This window comes from Natator depressus, chromosome 2, assembly GCF_965152275.1.
Source record: "Natator depressus isolate rNatDep1 chromosome 2, rNatDep2.hap1, whole genome shotgun sequence".
Classification (NCBI taxonomy): Eukaryota; Metazoa; Chordata; order Testudines; family Cheloniidae; genus Natator; species Natator depressus.
This window is the reverse complement of record NC_134235.1, coordinates 46,309,483-46,324,564: the sequence shown is the minus strand read 5'-3', so window position 1 is coordinate 46,324,564 and position 15,082 is coordinate 46,309,483. Positions and strand designations below refer to the sequence as shown.

The 15,082-nt window shown below is 38.6% G+C and overlaps 1 protein-coding gene across 3 annotated transcripts in view; it reads right to left on the bottom strand.

The window, feature by feature from the left end:
- Positions 1-15,082, bottom strand: part of MMP16 (matrix metallopeptidase 16) — a 236,307-nt gene that overhangs the window by 111,735 nt on the left and 109,490 nt on the right. For 2 of the 3 annotated variants that reach the window (XM_074944142.1, XM_074944144.1), the window contains exons 2-4: positions 12,636-12,784; positions 6,479-6,493; positions 2,138-2,260 (exon numbers count right to left, since the gene is read on the bottom strand). In XM_074944142.1, the coding sequence (XP_074800243.1) occupies positions 2,138-2,260; positions 6,479-6,493; positions 12,636-12,784 (287 nt within the window). The remainder of the gene's footprint in view (positions 1-2,137; positions 2,261-6,478; positions 6,494-12,635; positions 12,785-15,082) is intronic. The other variant, XM_074944143.1, reaches the window with a different exon arrangement.

The following is a 15,082-nucleotide window of genomic DNA, read 5'->3' as shown; positions in this document are numbered from 1 at the left end:
AGTGAATAAATGAAGACTCGGGACACGACTTCTGAAAGGATGCCGACTCCTGGTCTAGGTACATTTGTTCCTGCCTCAGTGAACTGGACTAGATGATCTCTCGAGATCCCTTTCAGACCTACATTTCTATGCATCTACATATGATCTCAATTATATTTTACTATTAGAAAATATCTGACAATTAAAAAAAACATAAATATTTGATTTAAACACAGCACCTGAGGATATAATCTAGAAACCACTATCCAGAAAGTTAACAAGAATAAATCCGGTCCTCATCTCTGCGGGTCAGGGGCCCTCTTAGCATTAGAACTGATGCAGTTCTGCTGCGTGTGGGTCAGAGGCTGGATCTCAAGAAGAAACGCACATTAGCACAATGTGGAGCCTAGCCAAGCTTTGGACTATAATGTTTTTAGATGTCAAGGACGTGACGATGGCCTCATTCTGCTCCCACTGAAGTCAATAGTAAAACTCCCAGAAGCTGAACACTTTTGAATGTCCAATCTATAGCAATTATGTTCTGTGAACTCATGCTGATTTTCATTTGAAAGGAAAGTAGTGCTTCCTACTAACAGTGGAGTATTGAAATTTTAGAAAACTTCTAGCAAAGTTTGATCTGGAGGTTAATGATAAATGGCAGAGGCATATGATAAGGTGACACAGCAGAGTGAAAATTTTGGAAAAAGGGCAGGAAGCAAAGAACAGCCATAAATTCTTCAAGCTAGAAAGGTTACTAGAGGGTTACCAAACAGATTAATCTTGGGATCCCCCTTTGTACTGCTTTCATGATTAATGTCTTGGGTGGCAGAACGATGATATTTCAGTTGCAGGACTTAACAGTGGTATCAAAATGGTGTAATAGGGTGGAGAATCAGGCCTACTGATTTGAGATTTGGGATTACAAATGAAGAGGAAGAATGTTAAACACACACACACACACACACACACACACACACACACACACACACACTTCCCATTTAAATCCCTAGATTAAGAAGTTAAAAATGTGGATAAATGTAAAATAATATATTTAGACATACTCCTGCTAGGTGCTAAGCACCTTCAATTCCCATAGACTACAATACTCAGCAATAAAAACACGAGTTACTTATCTACTGGAACAACTCACTGATGATATGGGGGATTCCCCCATCACTTGAAGTCTTTAAATCAAGATTGAGAATGCTTTTTTGAAAGCCATCCAACCAGAAAATATGGAATTGATAAAGGAATTACTGGGTAAAATTCTATGACTCATGTTATGCAGGAGGTCAGGCTAGATGATCATAAAGGTCCTTTCTGGTCTTAAAATCTATGCATCATATAGTACTGTAAATAGCTGGTCAATGAATTTTATCCCAGAGAACATTCAGTGCCATGGTAGATCCCATAATCCTGAACAGATTATGATAAATTTCTAGAGGACTACATACAAATCTATGCTTTGCTGACAATTTTTTGGGCCACATACTGTATACACATGACGCTTTTTGGCTGACAGCACTAACAGCAGGTACATATTTTTGCATAATATATATTATTTGCCAAGCCAAGGTCAGCTTTGATACAGCATGCAACACGTCCTGTAAATTGCAAGTCAGATTGAGAGTTTCACTGATACATACATGCCCCCATGCCTATTACTGTGTGAGCATGAGACGGCTGTGTAACTGACTCACCAAAATTTAATGAAATTCATTTATATTTTGAAATAGACCTGCAGGCACCTGCATTTGCAGTTACTGCCTCCCTCCAATGAAGGAGGGATATTTGCATATTTAAATTAGAGCCCCCAATTCCATTAGACTGTTCCTGCATTCAAAGTGACTTTTCCTGAGAAGTTGCCAAGTGGTTTGAAAGGTACAGTTAGGGGGGACATTGGAGGTTAATTTGGTGCTGCAAGCTTCAAAGAACATTCTGTTTAAATGCAGACAATTTAAATCCAAGAAACTCATTCTGTGCTTTTGCAGCGTGTGATTAGTTACTCCAGGGATACTGAAATCAATATTTTTATACCACACATCAACATCTGGACAATGCATAGTACACATTTAGAAAATAATATCTTAAAAAAATTTGTTTTCTTTTAATAAAATGCTTAGTGATATCACCGAAAGGTTTATTGATTTTTTTGTACCTGTAAGTGATATGTTTGTGTTGCCACTTCTGTCCTGTTAATGCATATCGTTTTCGACGAATGTTAAACTTGGAGCTACCTCTTCTCTGGTCAGGCACACCACATCGAGGCTTCTTCATCCAACTGCAAAAATCAGTATTGCACAGTTACACTATCTTATCAGCCATATTCAGGCCAGAAAGCAAATTGCAACAGACTTATCCAACAGACGGCAATATCAACACCTCTTAAAAGTTATACATTGTTCGCTTTTACATTTACTCACAATAATGATCACAAATATGAGAAGTTGCATGGCTAAAGAAGTTACATGGTTGGTGGGGGGGGGCGAAGAATAACATGGGGCAACAGAGCTTCGCCACCTCCCATGCCTTTCAAATATAAATTCCTCTCCCATTATTTTTTAAATTTGTGTTCCCTGCAATCACTGCATAATAGTGCTTTGCCATCTCTCAACTGGCCAAGTCTTTTAGCATTAATAATTTATTCTGACTCTAATGAGATAACCAGGATCTATATTATAGATTATTGACTATAGGTGAGGTTAAATATTTACATGAAGATTTAAAGTCTTGATTCTTTAATCATAATTTTTCATTTCATATTCTTTCTTTTCTGTCACAGCGTCTTTATGTTTGGACAAACCCAATTCCCTTTCATCAAATGGTCCACTCCAAAAACATAAGGGGATTTTATCCAAGAGTCTGGGACTGTTAAAGTAATTATATCATTGAGTCCCCATTAAATATTTGACTGCTCTACTGCCCCTCTATATTAGGAAGAAGAGCCACCTTAAGTAGTCAATGTAGCATCTCAAACTCAAAAATTTGCCTGAACATTTTGAATGTGCTGTGTAGCATTAACTTCAAAGCCTCTGATCCACTTTTGCTATGTCCCACAAGTGTTCAACCAGCTAGTGCCAACTGGTGAAAAACAGAGAGCAACACGAAAGTGTGTTGAAGCTCTAGTGTTTCTGTGGAAGGTGTTTACTTGGAAAGGTGGGTTTCAAATATTTTAAGTTTTAAGAAGTGTATGTCAGAGTTATAGATTTGGTTTGATGGTCTTACTTAGGTGTACACAAGAAAGTACCAGATTCTGATATTCATGCTCTAGTTGAATGAATGGTTTCTCACTTGTGGAGTAAGGGGTTATTTACCATGAATAAAAGTATCAGAATCCAGACCACAGAGATTATGCAATAGAACTGAACACTCACAAAGTAATTGTCCAATGCCACCACACACATAATAAGACATTTACTTTCTAAGTGGAAGACATTCTGTGGCAACTTTCTAGTCCATTTACTTGATTTCTATTATGACAAATAATTAATGATGTAGATGCTGTAGTTTTATCTGCTGTTTTCTCATACCATTGTCCTTACTATACCATTACTGAAAAGCTGTATTCTGATTAGCTTGGAGAACAGATTTTCATTTCAGGCAAGAGTTTAACCACCCTTTCTACAAATTGCATTTATCTATATATAATGTATACTGTAAGTATACATATATACATATGCATTTTTAAGTCCCCACCCTTTGATTGGCTGAGAAAATTCACCTGACCCATCATCCGATTAATATTTAAATTACATTTACTATATCAGTCCCCAACATACAGAGATAAAAAACAGACTTTCATTTGTCCTACAGAAGCTCTTACTGCAGTACAACTGAGAGAGATACAGAAAAGTCTTTGGGGTTTGTCACAGTGGAAACAGTGCATGCTATTGTGATAAGGAGCACTTTTATAGATGTGTTCCAATGACACCATTGAAGTGCTAAATGAAACAGATCTTGTCAGACAAACTGCAGACAGAGGTTTAACAGTACTAGTGATGTAAATTTTCAGTCCTATGCTCAAGGAATTAAGTGTGCATTCTAATTTTTACACACATTAATACAATGCAAATCATATGTTAGATTAGCTAAATATTTAAAGACAGGAAAATGGAATATGGTGCTCTTCTCTAACATAGGTCATGCTAACTTCCACATTTTAGATATTTATATACACATAAATTCACATCTATGCATGTCAGGCATTATATACACCAGAGACATGCATATATATATATACAAGCTATTATTTATGTGACTACATATGAGTTGAGGTGCCTAACTTTAGGCAGTTTGAAAAGTTTAGCTTTTATGCTTTTTACCACATAAAGGAGACATATCAACATCATCTGTATATGCTGCTTGATATGTACAGGCATCTCCTGTAAGATATGATCCTTCAAACACGGAAGTACGTTCAGGGCCTACTCATTCAGTAAGGGTTGTAGGGTCAGGTCAATCTTTCCAAAGACCTTGACTGGTTACATCTCCATAATGTAGCATAAGTATAGGAGCCAAAATTTTCAAACTTGGCTGCTTAAAGTCAGACACCTAAACCATAATTAGGCACCTAAATAATAGCCTGATTTTCAGAGGTAGATATCACCATCTATTTAGGTGCCTAAATATCGCTTTCGGTGCCTAACTTCTGGCAAACAAGCCTGAAGTTTTGGTCAGCATGTTTAAAAATTACTATTATAGATAAATTACAGAATAAATATAATTCATTTTCTTAAACCTAACTACAGATTCATGTCTTGCGTGTGAGGCAGTTGATGATCATCAATATTTTCAGAAGGATTCTGTAGCCTCTGCAAAGATAGCCATACAATCTGTACTCCTTTACTTTCCCCCGACCTGCTAAACTATTCTTCTGGATTACAGCTGGTTTCTCATGTCTTTAAACAACTCAGATTACACAAAGCAGATGTCAACAATTTGCAGGGATATATTATGACTGCCAGCTAAAATTTGTTCTAATAATAAAATAATAATAACAGAGGGCCAGTGTGACATTATCTGATTAAAATATAACCATGCAAGTCATTATTGCTATTACTGTCATATAATTGCAACAAATCTTATACAAAGTGTGACATGTGCCCAGAAAGGGTTAAACATCCTGCAGGCTAATTGACCCAGAGTCAACCTGTTGAGCCATGTCAGAAATGGTAACGAGGGCCATTCTATGCTAGATAGGCTAGAATTTAGAAGTGCAAACCTGTATTGTTAGAGAATTAGAGGTGATATTAATTGTGTGTGTTTACTTATATCCTAAATGCTAGCCATGTAAGCATACAGTTCCTGTCTGTCACTATAGCTATTGATTCAGAGATCAAAATGGAATAGTAACATTTAGATGACTCATTGTTTATATATCTCGTTAAAGTTTGTGATAAACTGCTTAATGGATAAATTATCTTATGTTAATCCATGTAGTTAATTACTGGTGAGATATAGGAAACAGAAGGTTACATCAAAAGCCTATTGTTCACCCAAGACTGTATGGTCAAGTGGCTGCTAGAAAACTGTATAAAAGACCCTTGGGTCCTGATCCTGTCATCTCAGACATGCTTGATGTTTCATGCAGGGGAAGCTTAAGTTGTAAGGCTGAGATCCCAGTCCTACGCTGGAACACCCTGAATATGAACATTGGTCTATAACCCATGGACTAATTATGAAAGAACTCTTTGCAACTACAAAGCTCACCATCTCTGCTATTGATCTGAATCTCAAGAATTATACTCATATCTGTATGTATATTGATTTTATAACCAATACTCTCTCTTTTTTTTAATGAATTTTAGTTCAGTTAATAAGAAGTTGCTGTAAGCGTGTATTGGGTAAGATCTGGAATATTCATTAACCTGGGAGATAATGTGTCCGATCCTTTGGGATTGGTAGAACTTTTTTATATGATGAATAAGATTTTCAGTAATCCTCATCATATTTGACTTGAGTGTCTGGGTGGAGGCCTAAGGCTGGGTTACCTCAAGGGAACTGTGTTCTTGTCTTCTGGGTAATTATAGAAGCTATTTTGTGCTGGCTTGGTCAATCTAAGTATTGGACCAGCTTTGGGGATTGCTTGCCCAATTCTTTCAGTTCACCCTGATTGAGTGACCTCAGCTGGCTCCCCTAGGACTCTGGTCACGGTCAGTAATTTGCCAGCTAAAATTTGTTCTAATAATAAAATAATAATAACAGAGGGCCAGATTCAAATTTCAGTCACAACAGTGGAGATAAAGGGGAGTACCATTCTTCTCAACGGAATTACCTTGGAATTACATCTGAGTAAATGAGATTAAAAACTGGCTCAGAGTTTTGCATGTTTTTATATATACACATTGTCAATAAAACTTATTCTGAGTAGATGTTAGATCAACATGCAGTTACCATGCATTTAAATTACAGGACATATTTACTCTATGTAAAGGAAAACACACCCACACAAACATTGTAAAAAGCAGACATATAAGTAACAAAAGACAAGTTCTCTCACCTTAAGGTGGTATCACTACGTCAAATGAAAGAAGCAGGGAATAAAGCAAAAACCACAGAACTATTAATATTTTGTTAGAAACACTGCACAGAAAAAATCAAGCTCTGGGACACATTAAGAAATCTCGTGGAAACAGAGTATGTTAACATTGCTGTCTTGAAATCAGTTGAATTAGTCCTAAATGAAAAGATGCCCAGTTTTAAATTAGTCAGCTTAACTGATGGAGATCCGTACTTAATAACAGGGTTGGCTCACCTGAAAGACACTGGCCTGATAAACACTGTAAATATCCAAAGCTGTAAATTGGAAAATGAATCCTTAAAGCTATTATTGGAATGAGCTCTGAAGTTATGTAAAAGTTTCAATATTCTTGGAGAGAATTTTGTTAGCATTGTAAAAGGCTTTATACTCAAGAGAGGGATTTAATATAAAAGACAAGACCAACTCGTAGCCAATGGGAATTCAAATTTCAGCATTCTATCATTTCACTTCAGGTTTTTACAATCTAAATAATTTACCAAATCCCCAAACACCATGATTTATTACATCTTTTTTTTAAGTAATTACTTCTACTTTAAGGTTTTAAAATGTCATAAATCTGTCAAAGACATTATGCTTGTATCCTTTTAAATTGGAATGGCCAAATTATGACCTTCATAATCAGACCATGTTCCCGACCACTAACCTTACGTTAAAGGGAGAAGTGTGGCCCACACAGACTATAAATCCCAGTCTAATTCAAACTGAGGCCTTTGCACATCACATGTTGGCTCTCTAGCCTTGTATCAAATCATACCTCTCTGTATTAAACCTGAGAGGAGCTGCAATCTTCTTATTTTAGTGCACATTAAGGATTGGACTCCTAGCAAACTGACAACATAGCCCTCAGCTCAGCTATTTTTGGTACCTCAAAGTTTTAAGTGATTTCTTCAATGTCCAGTGTCAAGAGTCCAAATGCAAATCATCAATGCACATCCTCTTTATCACAAGAGTAAATGCAGATTATAAACACTTTATGGTATACAAATTCCTCTGGGCTTTTTTATTCTTAAAATGATGTAGTGAATATTAACAACTCTATCCTCCCATTGATTGCAGGGAAGCTTCACATGGATAACACAATTGATGGTTATTAAATCTGTGTATTTGGGGTATATTCTTTCCCTCAATCTCCCTATGTATCAGTAGGTGAACTGACAACTATAAAGCACATTGACTCATGCATTTCTGGTCAATTTGGAAACAGCGTAAATTGACAAAAATAGAAATGAACTTTCAACAATAAAATATTTTCTCAAGCAACAAAAGGGAAACAACTGTTGTTGTTTATGAAAACAGAGGCTTTCTAGGAATGTCTTTTTCCTTAGTTCATTATTTACACTTATATTTGAGCCTGTAGAACTCATCTGTGTAACAGCTCTTCTAGAGTATTATTTTAAGTGAATTCAGCACTTAAGAAAGGTGCCAGATTAACAGCACTTGTGACTGAAGTCTTTGCTTTGGCTACAGGATACTGCACACCAAATTCTGCTCTCAGTCCATCAATGTAAACAGTGAGGAACTCCACTGAAGTCAATGAAGTTACACCAGGGTGGATCCAGAGTAAATGAGAGCCAAATATGACCCAATATATATCCTGAGCAGCCCCAGATTCCATATAATTCCACCCTATCTTTGTAAATCTAGAGAACCTTGTACTGAATATGTCCATGATTATTATTCAAGCTAAACAGAGCCCTAGATAGGCTTTGCTTCACAAGTAGGGATGGTGAGCAAATTTTGAATAAACTTTGAGTTGGAAAATGCCAATTGTCAAAACCAAAACTTTTCACAGACACAGTTTTGAACGTAGATCACAGATATCCAAAGAGAGTTCCCTAACCACCAAGCTATAAAATCAGTCTCTCTTGTGCTGGCCACATGAATATTTAATTTATACAAAATGGAACAGTTCAAACAGGAGAAATTGAGACCGGCTGAGTCTATAACCTAGTGGGTAGGACACTGGGCTGTGGGACACAATGATTCAGGTCCCTGTTCCAAATCAGGTACAACAGGACTAACATCAGGTCTCTTACTTTGCAGGTAAGTGTCTAACCAATGGACTATTGGCTATCATTTGCCAAGAGGGGAAAGAGTTCCTCTTTCTCTCTCTCTCTCATTTTTTATGGACAATTTTGAAAGGTTGCATTTATGTTCTGATGTGGAATAAAAACAAATTTTAAAACTTCAAAAATGTCCACTAATGGAATTCTTGTTTTCTGGCCAGCCCTATTAACAGGTGCTCTCAGTTGTTAAGGTTATTTAAGATAAAAAAAAATATGTGAGCATCAATATCTACATTTTTCAGAAAGAAATAGAGAAATGATCTGGCCCATTTTTTTTAAAGAAGGAACAACCTTGGCTACCAAAACAAGAAGAGGCAAAACTGGGAGAGAGAGTTGCAAAGACTAATGTTAGATTCAGCAACTGAAAAAACAACAACAATCCATTGACAATTTAAGGATCCCACTGAAGGGTATTTTTTTTCTTCAGGGTTCCCTTCTCTTATCCTTTATCTCCTTCCCAGCCCCCCAACCTCAAGGACCCCACCATGGCATTACATCATTTCCACAAGAGTCTGATTTCAAGTCCATTAGTCAATGGAAATCTTCAGCAGTCTCTGGATCAGGCCCTTAGTCAGCAAAGATGGATGTGGTTCCCTTCCCTCCTTGTGTTAGACAAAGGGAGTCTCTGGAGATTGATGTAAGATGTTCCATTTTATGCCAGGGACTGCGTGCGCTGCCTCTGTAATAGCTCGTATCCACAGCTAGTCTAGGGAACCAAGTTCAAGGCTTCAGCTCAGAAAATGTGCATGGCTAATCCTCATATGTTGTTTTCATATCCAGCGCTATGGCAGCTACTAAAACAAACCACTGTTTTTGATTTAATAGCTCAAAATTTCTGCTCATTATCATTTCTGAGTATTAAAAACTGACAATTAATATATAAGCAGCAGAGGCCACAGAGAAGTGGAACTCCACCATATCCTAATTGTTTCTGCTGAAACAGGCTTGTAGAGAGCTCCTGAAAAGAGTATTACTGGAAGCACGCTCATTATTTGACTTAAAAAACATTACAGAACATTTCTTTCATGAACTTTGTCAAACATCACATTCTATTTAGAAACTTGTGAACTATAATGCTATCACTGGGGCAGGCAATTTTCTACACTAGAGCACTTATTCTAGGGTATCTGTGTTTTAATTAATACAGTTTTGGCAGAAATATACATCAGATGATTGCAGAATGGCATAGCTACTCTTTTTACCGTAGACTGCTACAGTAAGCTAGACTTTCGTTGATTTATTTCAGACAAGTGAAAATGTAGAAAACTGATCAAATGCGTTAACTTTTGAAAACATCATTTCTATGAAGTGTTGACTGAGGTTATTAATATATGGATGTCATCATGTAAAATACTAATGAAAATGCCAAACAATGTTCTTACTGGATACAATCTCCTTCCTGTTGGCATGTCATTACAATGATTTCTTTCTTTTCCACCTCTTTCTCCCAAGCCCCATCTATAAAACAGTTATCAGGTTTCTCAAGTTCCCTGATAAACAAATTCCAAAATACATCAACAAGGCCATTATGGAAATAGCATGTAAAAAGGGACAGGTGAACTCCTATAATATTTTTGTATGCCAAATATTCCTTAAGGGATATTTTGTTTTATACAAAAACAAAGTCCTCCCAAGAGACTTTTGATGATGCTGTTGCTGCATATATTTCTCTACTAATATTCCCAAAGTTGGTTCCTGTCAAGCAACTGTATTAAGTTCTTTTAATTGGTTTGTCCTCTGATGACTAAGTGGTAATCTCTTCTCAATGCATGGGAAATAGGCAGGTAAAGCCCTGTGCAACAAGATGAGAACAAACTCTATTTCTACTAGGTCCTCACTGCAGTATTTATTTTGTACAGTGAGTGTCGTCTGTTGGTTCCCAAACTTTTATTACCAGGTTTATTATCCACAAAGGAAGAAATGTAAAATTGTCAGATATTTCTAGCTGAAAAAAAGTGTTTCCTCTCTCCATATCAGACTGTTCCAAAATATTACAGTATCTGAATAATTTAAAAGGACCAATTCTGTTGTTAGTTACATAGATGGAGCTTCCATTGATTTCAAATGTCAAATGGATGTAACTGAGGGCCAGCTTTGGCCCTGTATGTATGCTCATCTCTCAACATAAATGCCCGATGGGCCAGATTCTGCCTTCAAATTACTCTCATGCAACCTAGTTGAAGTCAGAGGAAATGCAAGTGTGCAAGTGAATGCAGAACTCACCCCAAGTGGCTTACATGTGCCTAGGAGAAAAAGACAACATTCCAGAGTTTGTACACTGTGCTTCTGGGTGTGAACAAGCACATCAAGCTTTACTACCTACATTGAGGAAGACAGATGGTCAAGTATACAAGAGAACACAAAACAAAAGATTGGAACTGCTGTGTAAGACAACTTTACTTGTATCCCATGTGGCACGGAAATAAGACAGGCTTGCCAATTTTCTAGCTAACGTGCCCACTTTAGTTTAGCTTCGTTTGAAATTTCTGGGCATGTCCAAATATTTTTCGTTCAGACAGAAGCTCTTTATATCTGCTGCTTGACACCCAGTAGCAGAGAACGGCCACTACCTTTCCCCTGCTTTGCCACGTCCTATCCTTCCCTTGCCACCAACTCACAACAGATTCTTTTCCTTCCAGCAGAATAAAGGGGCTCCTCAAAACCACCACAAATGCAGCTTTTAAAAACCCAGTAGTGGGTGGCGCAGCTACACTCTCCCTGCAAAGCTCAATCATTTCAGCTCTGCAAGGAACCTTATCTGTAATCACTACTCTGGAGGCTGAATTCAAAACATGCTTCTGAACCTGGTTATTTCACAAGGTAGCATTCACTTTCTGTTTCTCTTCCTGCTGCATTATCAGTTACAAGGTCTTTTAAATTCCTAAGTCCAGGGACGTCTGACCCCCTCATCTCCCCTTAGGGCTGCCCTAAAAACTGCTTCGCTTTATTGCTTTTCAGTGCAATAATGCATGTGCTAGTGGGATACAACGATTTTTCCATCCTTCTTTGGCATCAGCAGTTTAGGTAGACCCTTTCCTAAACTGCCAAGTGATTGAAAAATCATTCCTGTCAGCTATTTTACTGTGAAAGAATAACAACATATGCCACACTGGGGGAGGGCTGGGCACAAGAGAGAAAAATTCTTTTCAGAAAGCTTTTTGTTAATTTTAGAATAAGAGTATGGATTCATTTGCATGTAATAACCGGTGGATATATTGCCATGGTGCTATATTTTTCCTCTCTTGATATTCAAGCAAAGTAACTTATCTAAAAAAAGAAATAAAATCCCCGTTAAGTTTCCACTGAGAAAAGGCAAGCAAGCAGTTTATTTGTTACAAGTGTCCAGGTTCGTTTTCTTAAGCGTGCACTACTATCCTTTTATGATTATTCTTTTTCTTTGACATTGCTTTATGTCTTTGTACATGAATTTCAACCACGGTGTTGCACCAAGTTAGGCTGTGTACACCAATATAAAACGCAACATGGCAAGGAAATCATACATTATATGCTCCACATCACTCACATTTCAGAGAGCTTGCAAAACTAAAAGATCTATTTTACATTAAAATAATCACGTGTGTTTATGGTACTGGAAACCATTAAATGAATGGACCAGTGGACAGCCTGAAATATTTTTGCATTGAGGAAGAGAAAGGAATCTTCCCTGACGATTTTCCACCAAAGGGAGAGTCACCTTGAAATTTTTATGCCCACCAGGATACTTTTTCTGACATTTTTCTTATCCATGATCAGCTGGCTTCTGCATCGCCTTCTGTGTTATCTATTAGCCGTTCCCACAGTTAACCCTCCAATCCTTTATTTTTAATCACACTTCAAAAGCAGAGGGCAAGGGGCTGACAGTAGAAATTTGCCAACCGGCGAGTATGAAATAGAGCAGAAAAAATGAAAACATTTTCATTCCCCCTTTGAAATTGCTGCACTCTTTGGATATCCCAGTCATTGCAGTTCATGTGCTTTCAAGTTCCTACAGTCCTACTTTATTTTGTTGAAATATAGAAGTTGAGAGCACTTCAGTGCCAGTTACTTACTCAATTGTGTTCCTGTCCACTTTTCCTGTCATGTTAATGCCATAGAACTGCTGCATGGCAGCTATAGCTGATTGCATGGTCTCTGCAGAGCGTAACACCGACATGCTGGGGTCAGTTGGTGGAAGGTAGCCATACTTTTGTAACCATACCTGCAATGACAAGTACAGTTCCTATTACATAGAAATTACAGTTAAGTAAAATATTACCTAGTAGTTAACCTCCATGTCATATCTGATGAAGCTTTTAATTCACCAAACATAAACCACGTTAGTTAGTTTGTAAAGAAGAAATTCTTTGGGGCTTTTATCTCACCAACTTTACTAAGGATTCTGCTGTTTTAAGACCAAGAGCAGTTTATATTCTTGAGACAGTTCTCATTATTATCTGCAAGTGCCGGCTTCAATTATTTACAGTATTTATTTATTTCAAGTAACAACTGAAGCACTTGTCCCTGGCTGTAGGCACTTCTACCAATTTTTAAAGCACACAAACTATAAAATCCACCACACATGTGTCAGATATAATTGACTACCCACATGGTGCATAATAATATTTGCCCACTATAACAATAAATCCACAATAGCTCTTACACACAATAACACTGTTCTTATTTCCTCCTCAAACAGTCATGAAGAAGATGGGTTTGAAACATGCAAAGAAGGTTAGCAAGTCCTTACTCTCATAGGCAAAAGGGTGGGGAGGAGGGGCATGAGGAAGTACCAGAGTCAATGCCGATTCCTGGTGAAAAACCTGCTAACAGCCTCCTCCTTTCTAAATCAACATGAATCTAGCTTAGATGCTTATGATGCTCCTAATTGTGATAGTATGGTACATGATCAGAGGTGATTACTCCTGGGGGAGGGGCAGGTCCCAAACCATTTAAGGCTTTATAGGAGGGGTGGCTAAACTGACTGACCCTCCAAGCCACATACGACAATCTTCAGAAGTTCAAGAGCTGGGGTGCACCTGCTGGGACTTCAGCCCTGCGTGAAGAGGAGTCTTGTGGCCAATGGAAGGTGCAGGAAGCGGTGGCCAGCACATCCCTGCAGCCCGTGTCGCTTCCCACAGCTCCCATTGGCCAGGAATGGCAAACCACAGCCACTGGGAACTGCAGGGGGCCGTGCCTGCAGATGGTCAATGTAAACAAAATGTCTTGTGGCCCTCCAGCAGATTGCCCTATGGGCTGTGTGCCTAAGGTTGCCAACACCTGCTCTATACCAAGGGTTCTCAACCTTTCTCTTTCTGAGTCACTCCACCCTCCCCAACAGCCTATAAAAACTCCACGGCCCACTTATGCCACAATAACTTGTTTTCTGCATATAAAAGCCAGAGTCGGTGTTAGGGGGTAACAAGCACGGCAACTGCCTGGGGTCTCATGCCACAGGGACCCCCCCCCCCGCCCCATAAAGCTTCATTACTGGTGGGGCTCAAGACACAGGTTTCAATCCCATGCAGCAAGTCTTCAGCTTTCTGTCCTGGGCCCCAGCAAGTCTAATGCTGGCCCTGCTTGTTGCCCCGCCCCCCCCCAAAACCTTCTCACAGCTCCCCACAGGGCCTCGGACCCCTGGTTGAGAACCACTGCTCTATACCCAAGGTACCAACATGGCCTCCATCACCACAGTATCTGAGATGCTCACAATCTTTAATGTATTTATCCTCACAATATCCCTGTGAGGTAGGAAAGTGCCATCACCCCCATTTCACAGATGGGGAACTGAGGCATAGAGGGCTCTTTCGCTGCAGCCCCAATTTGTGAATTCGAGGCTCTCCCCTTCACTCATCTTATTCATTAATCCACAGCTCTACCTCCAAGCAAGCTTTTCTAATCAGTGAATTTGGCGCTTCTCCACCATAAATGAATTTCAGGCTTCTCTCTCTCCACCTAATCACTGAATTATGATCCTTTTCCAACCTTCTAAAGTTGGGGTGACAAGACTAGATCCTCTGGCACCCTGAATGAAAGAACACTTAGGACACGTGAGAAAGAACTATCCTTTACGACCTCTCACATAAGCAGCCACCGTAGAGCAACTCCATCCACCCTCGCAAGGGAGCACAGATATGTAGCAACACTTTGTGGTCAACAATATCAATACCAAATGAATCAGATGAAAAAAGTACAGCCACACCTTCTCAGTCCTACTTGGCCTCATGTTAGACCATATGCCTGGCTGGATAAAAATGTACCAGCAGAGGTCTCACTGTGTCATTCATCCAAGTCTTGGTTATACATGCCAAGTTGAAAGCCTTATTGTTCACCAAATCATTGATGGTGATAACTTTATTAACCACCGACCATCCAGAAAAGATGAAGACATGGGTCACTGCCAACACAGGAACAAGCCTATTATATATGACTGAAATGAAATTCTCATGTTTATCAGCAGCTCAGAAGTCTTAACTCAAGTAGGCTTAAACTGTACCTGCCTACCACATCCACAGTTTGT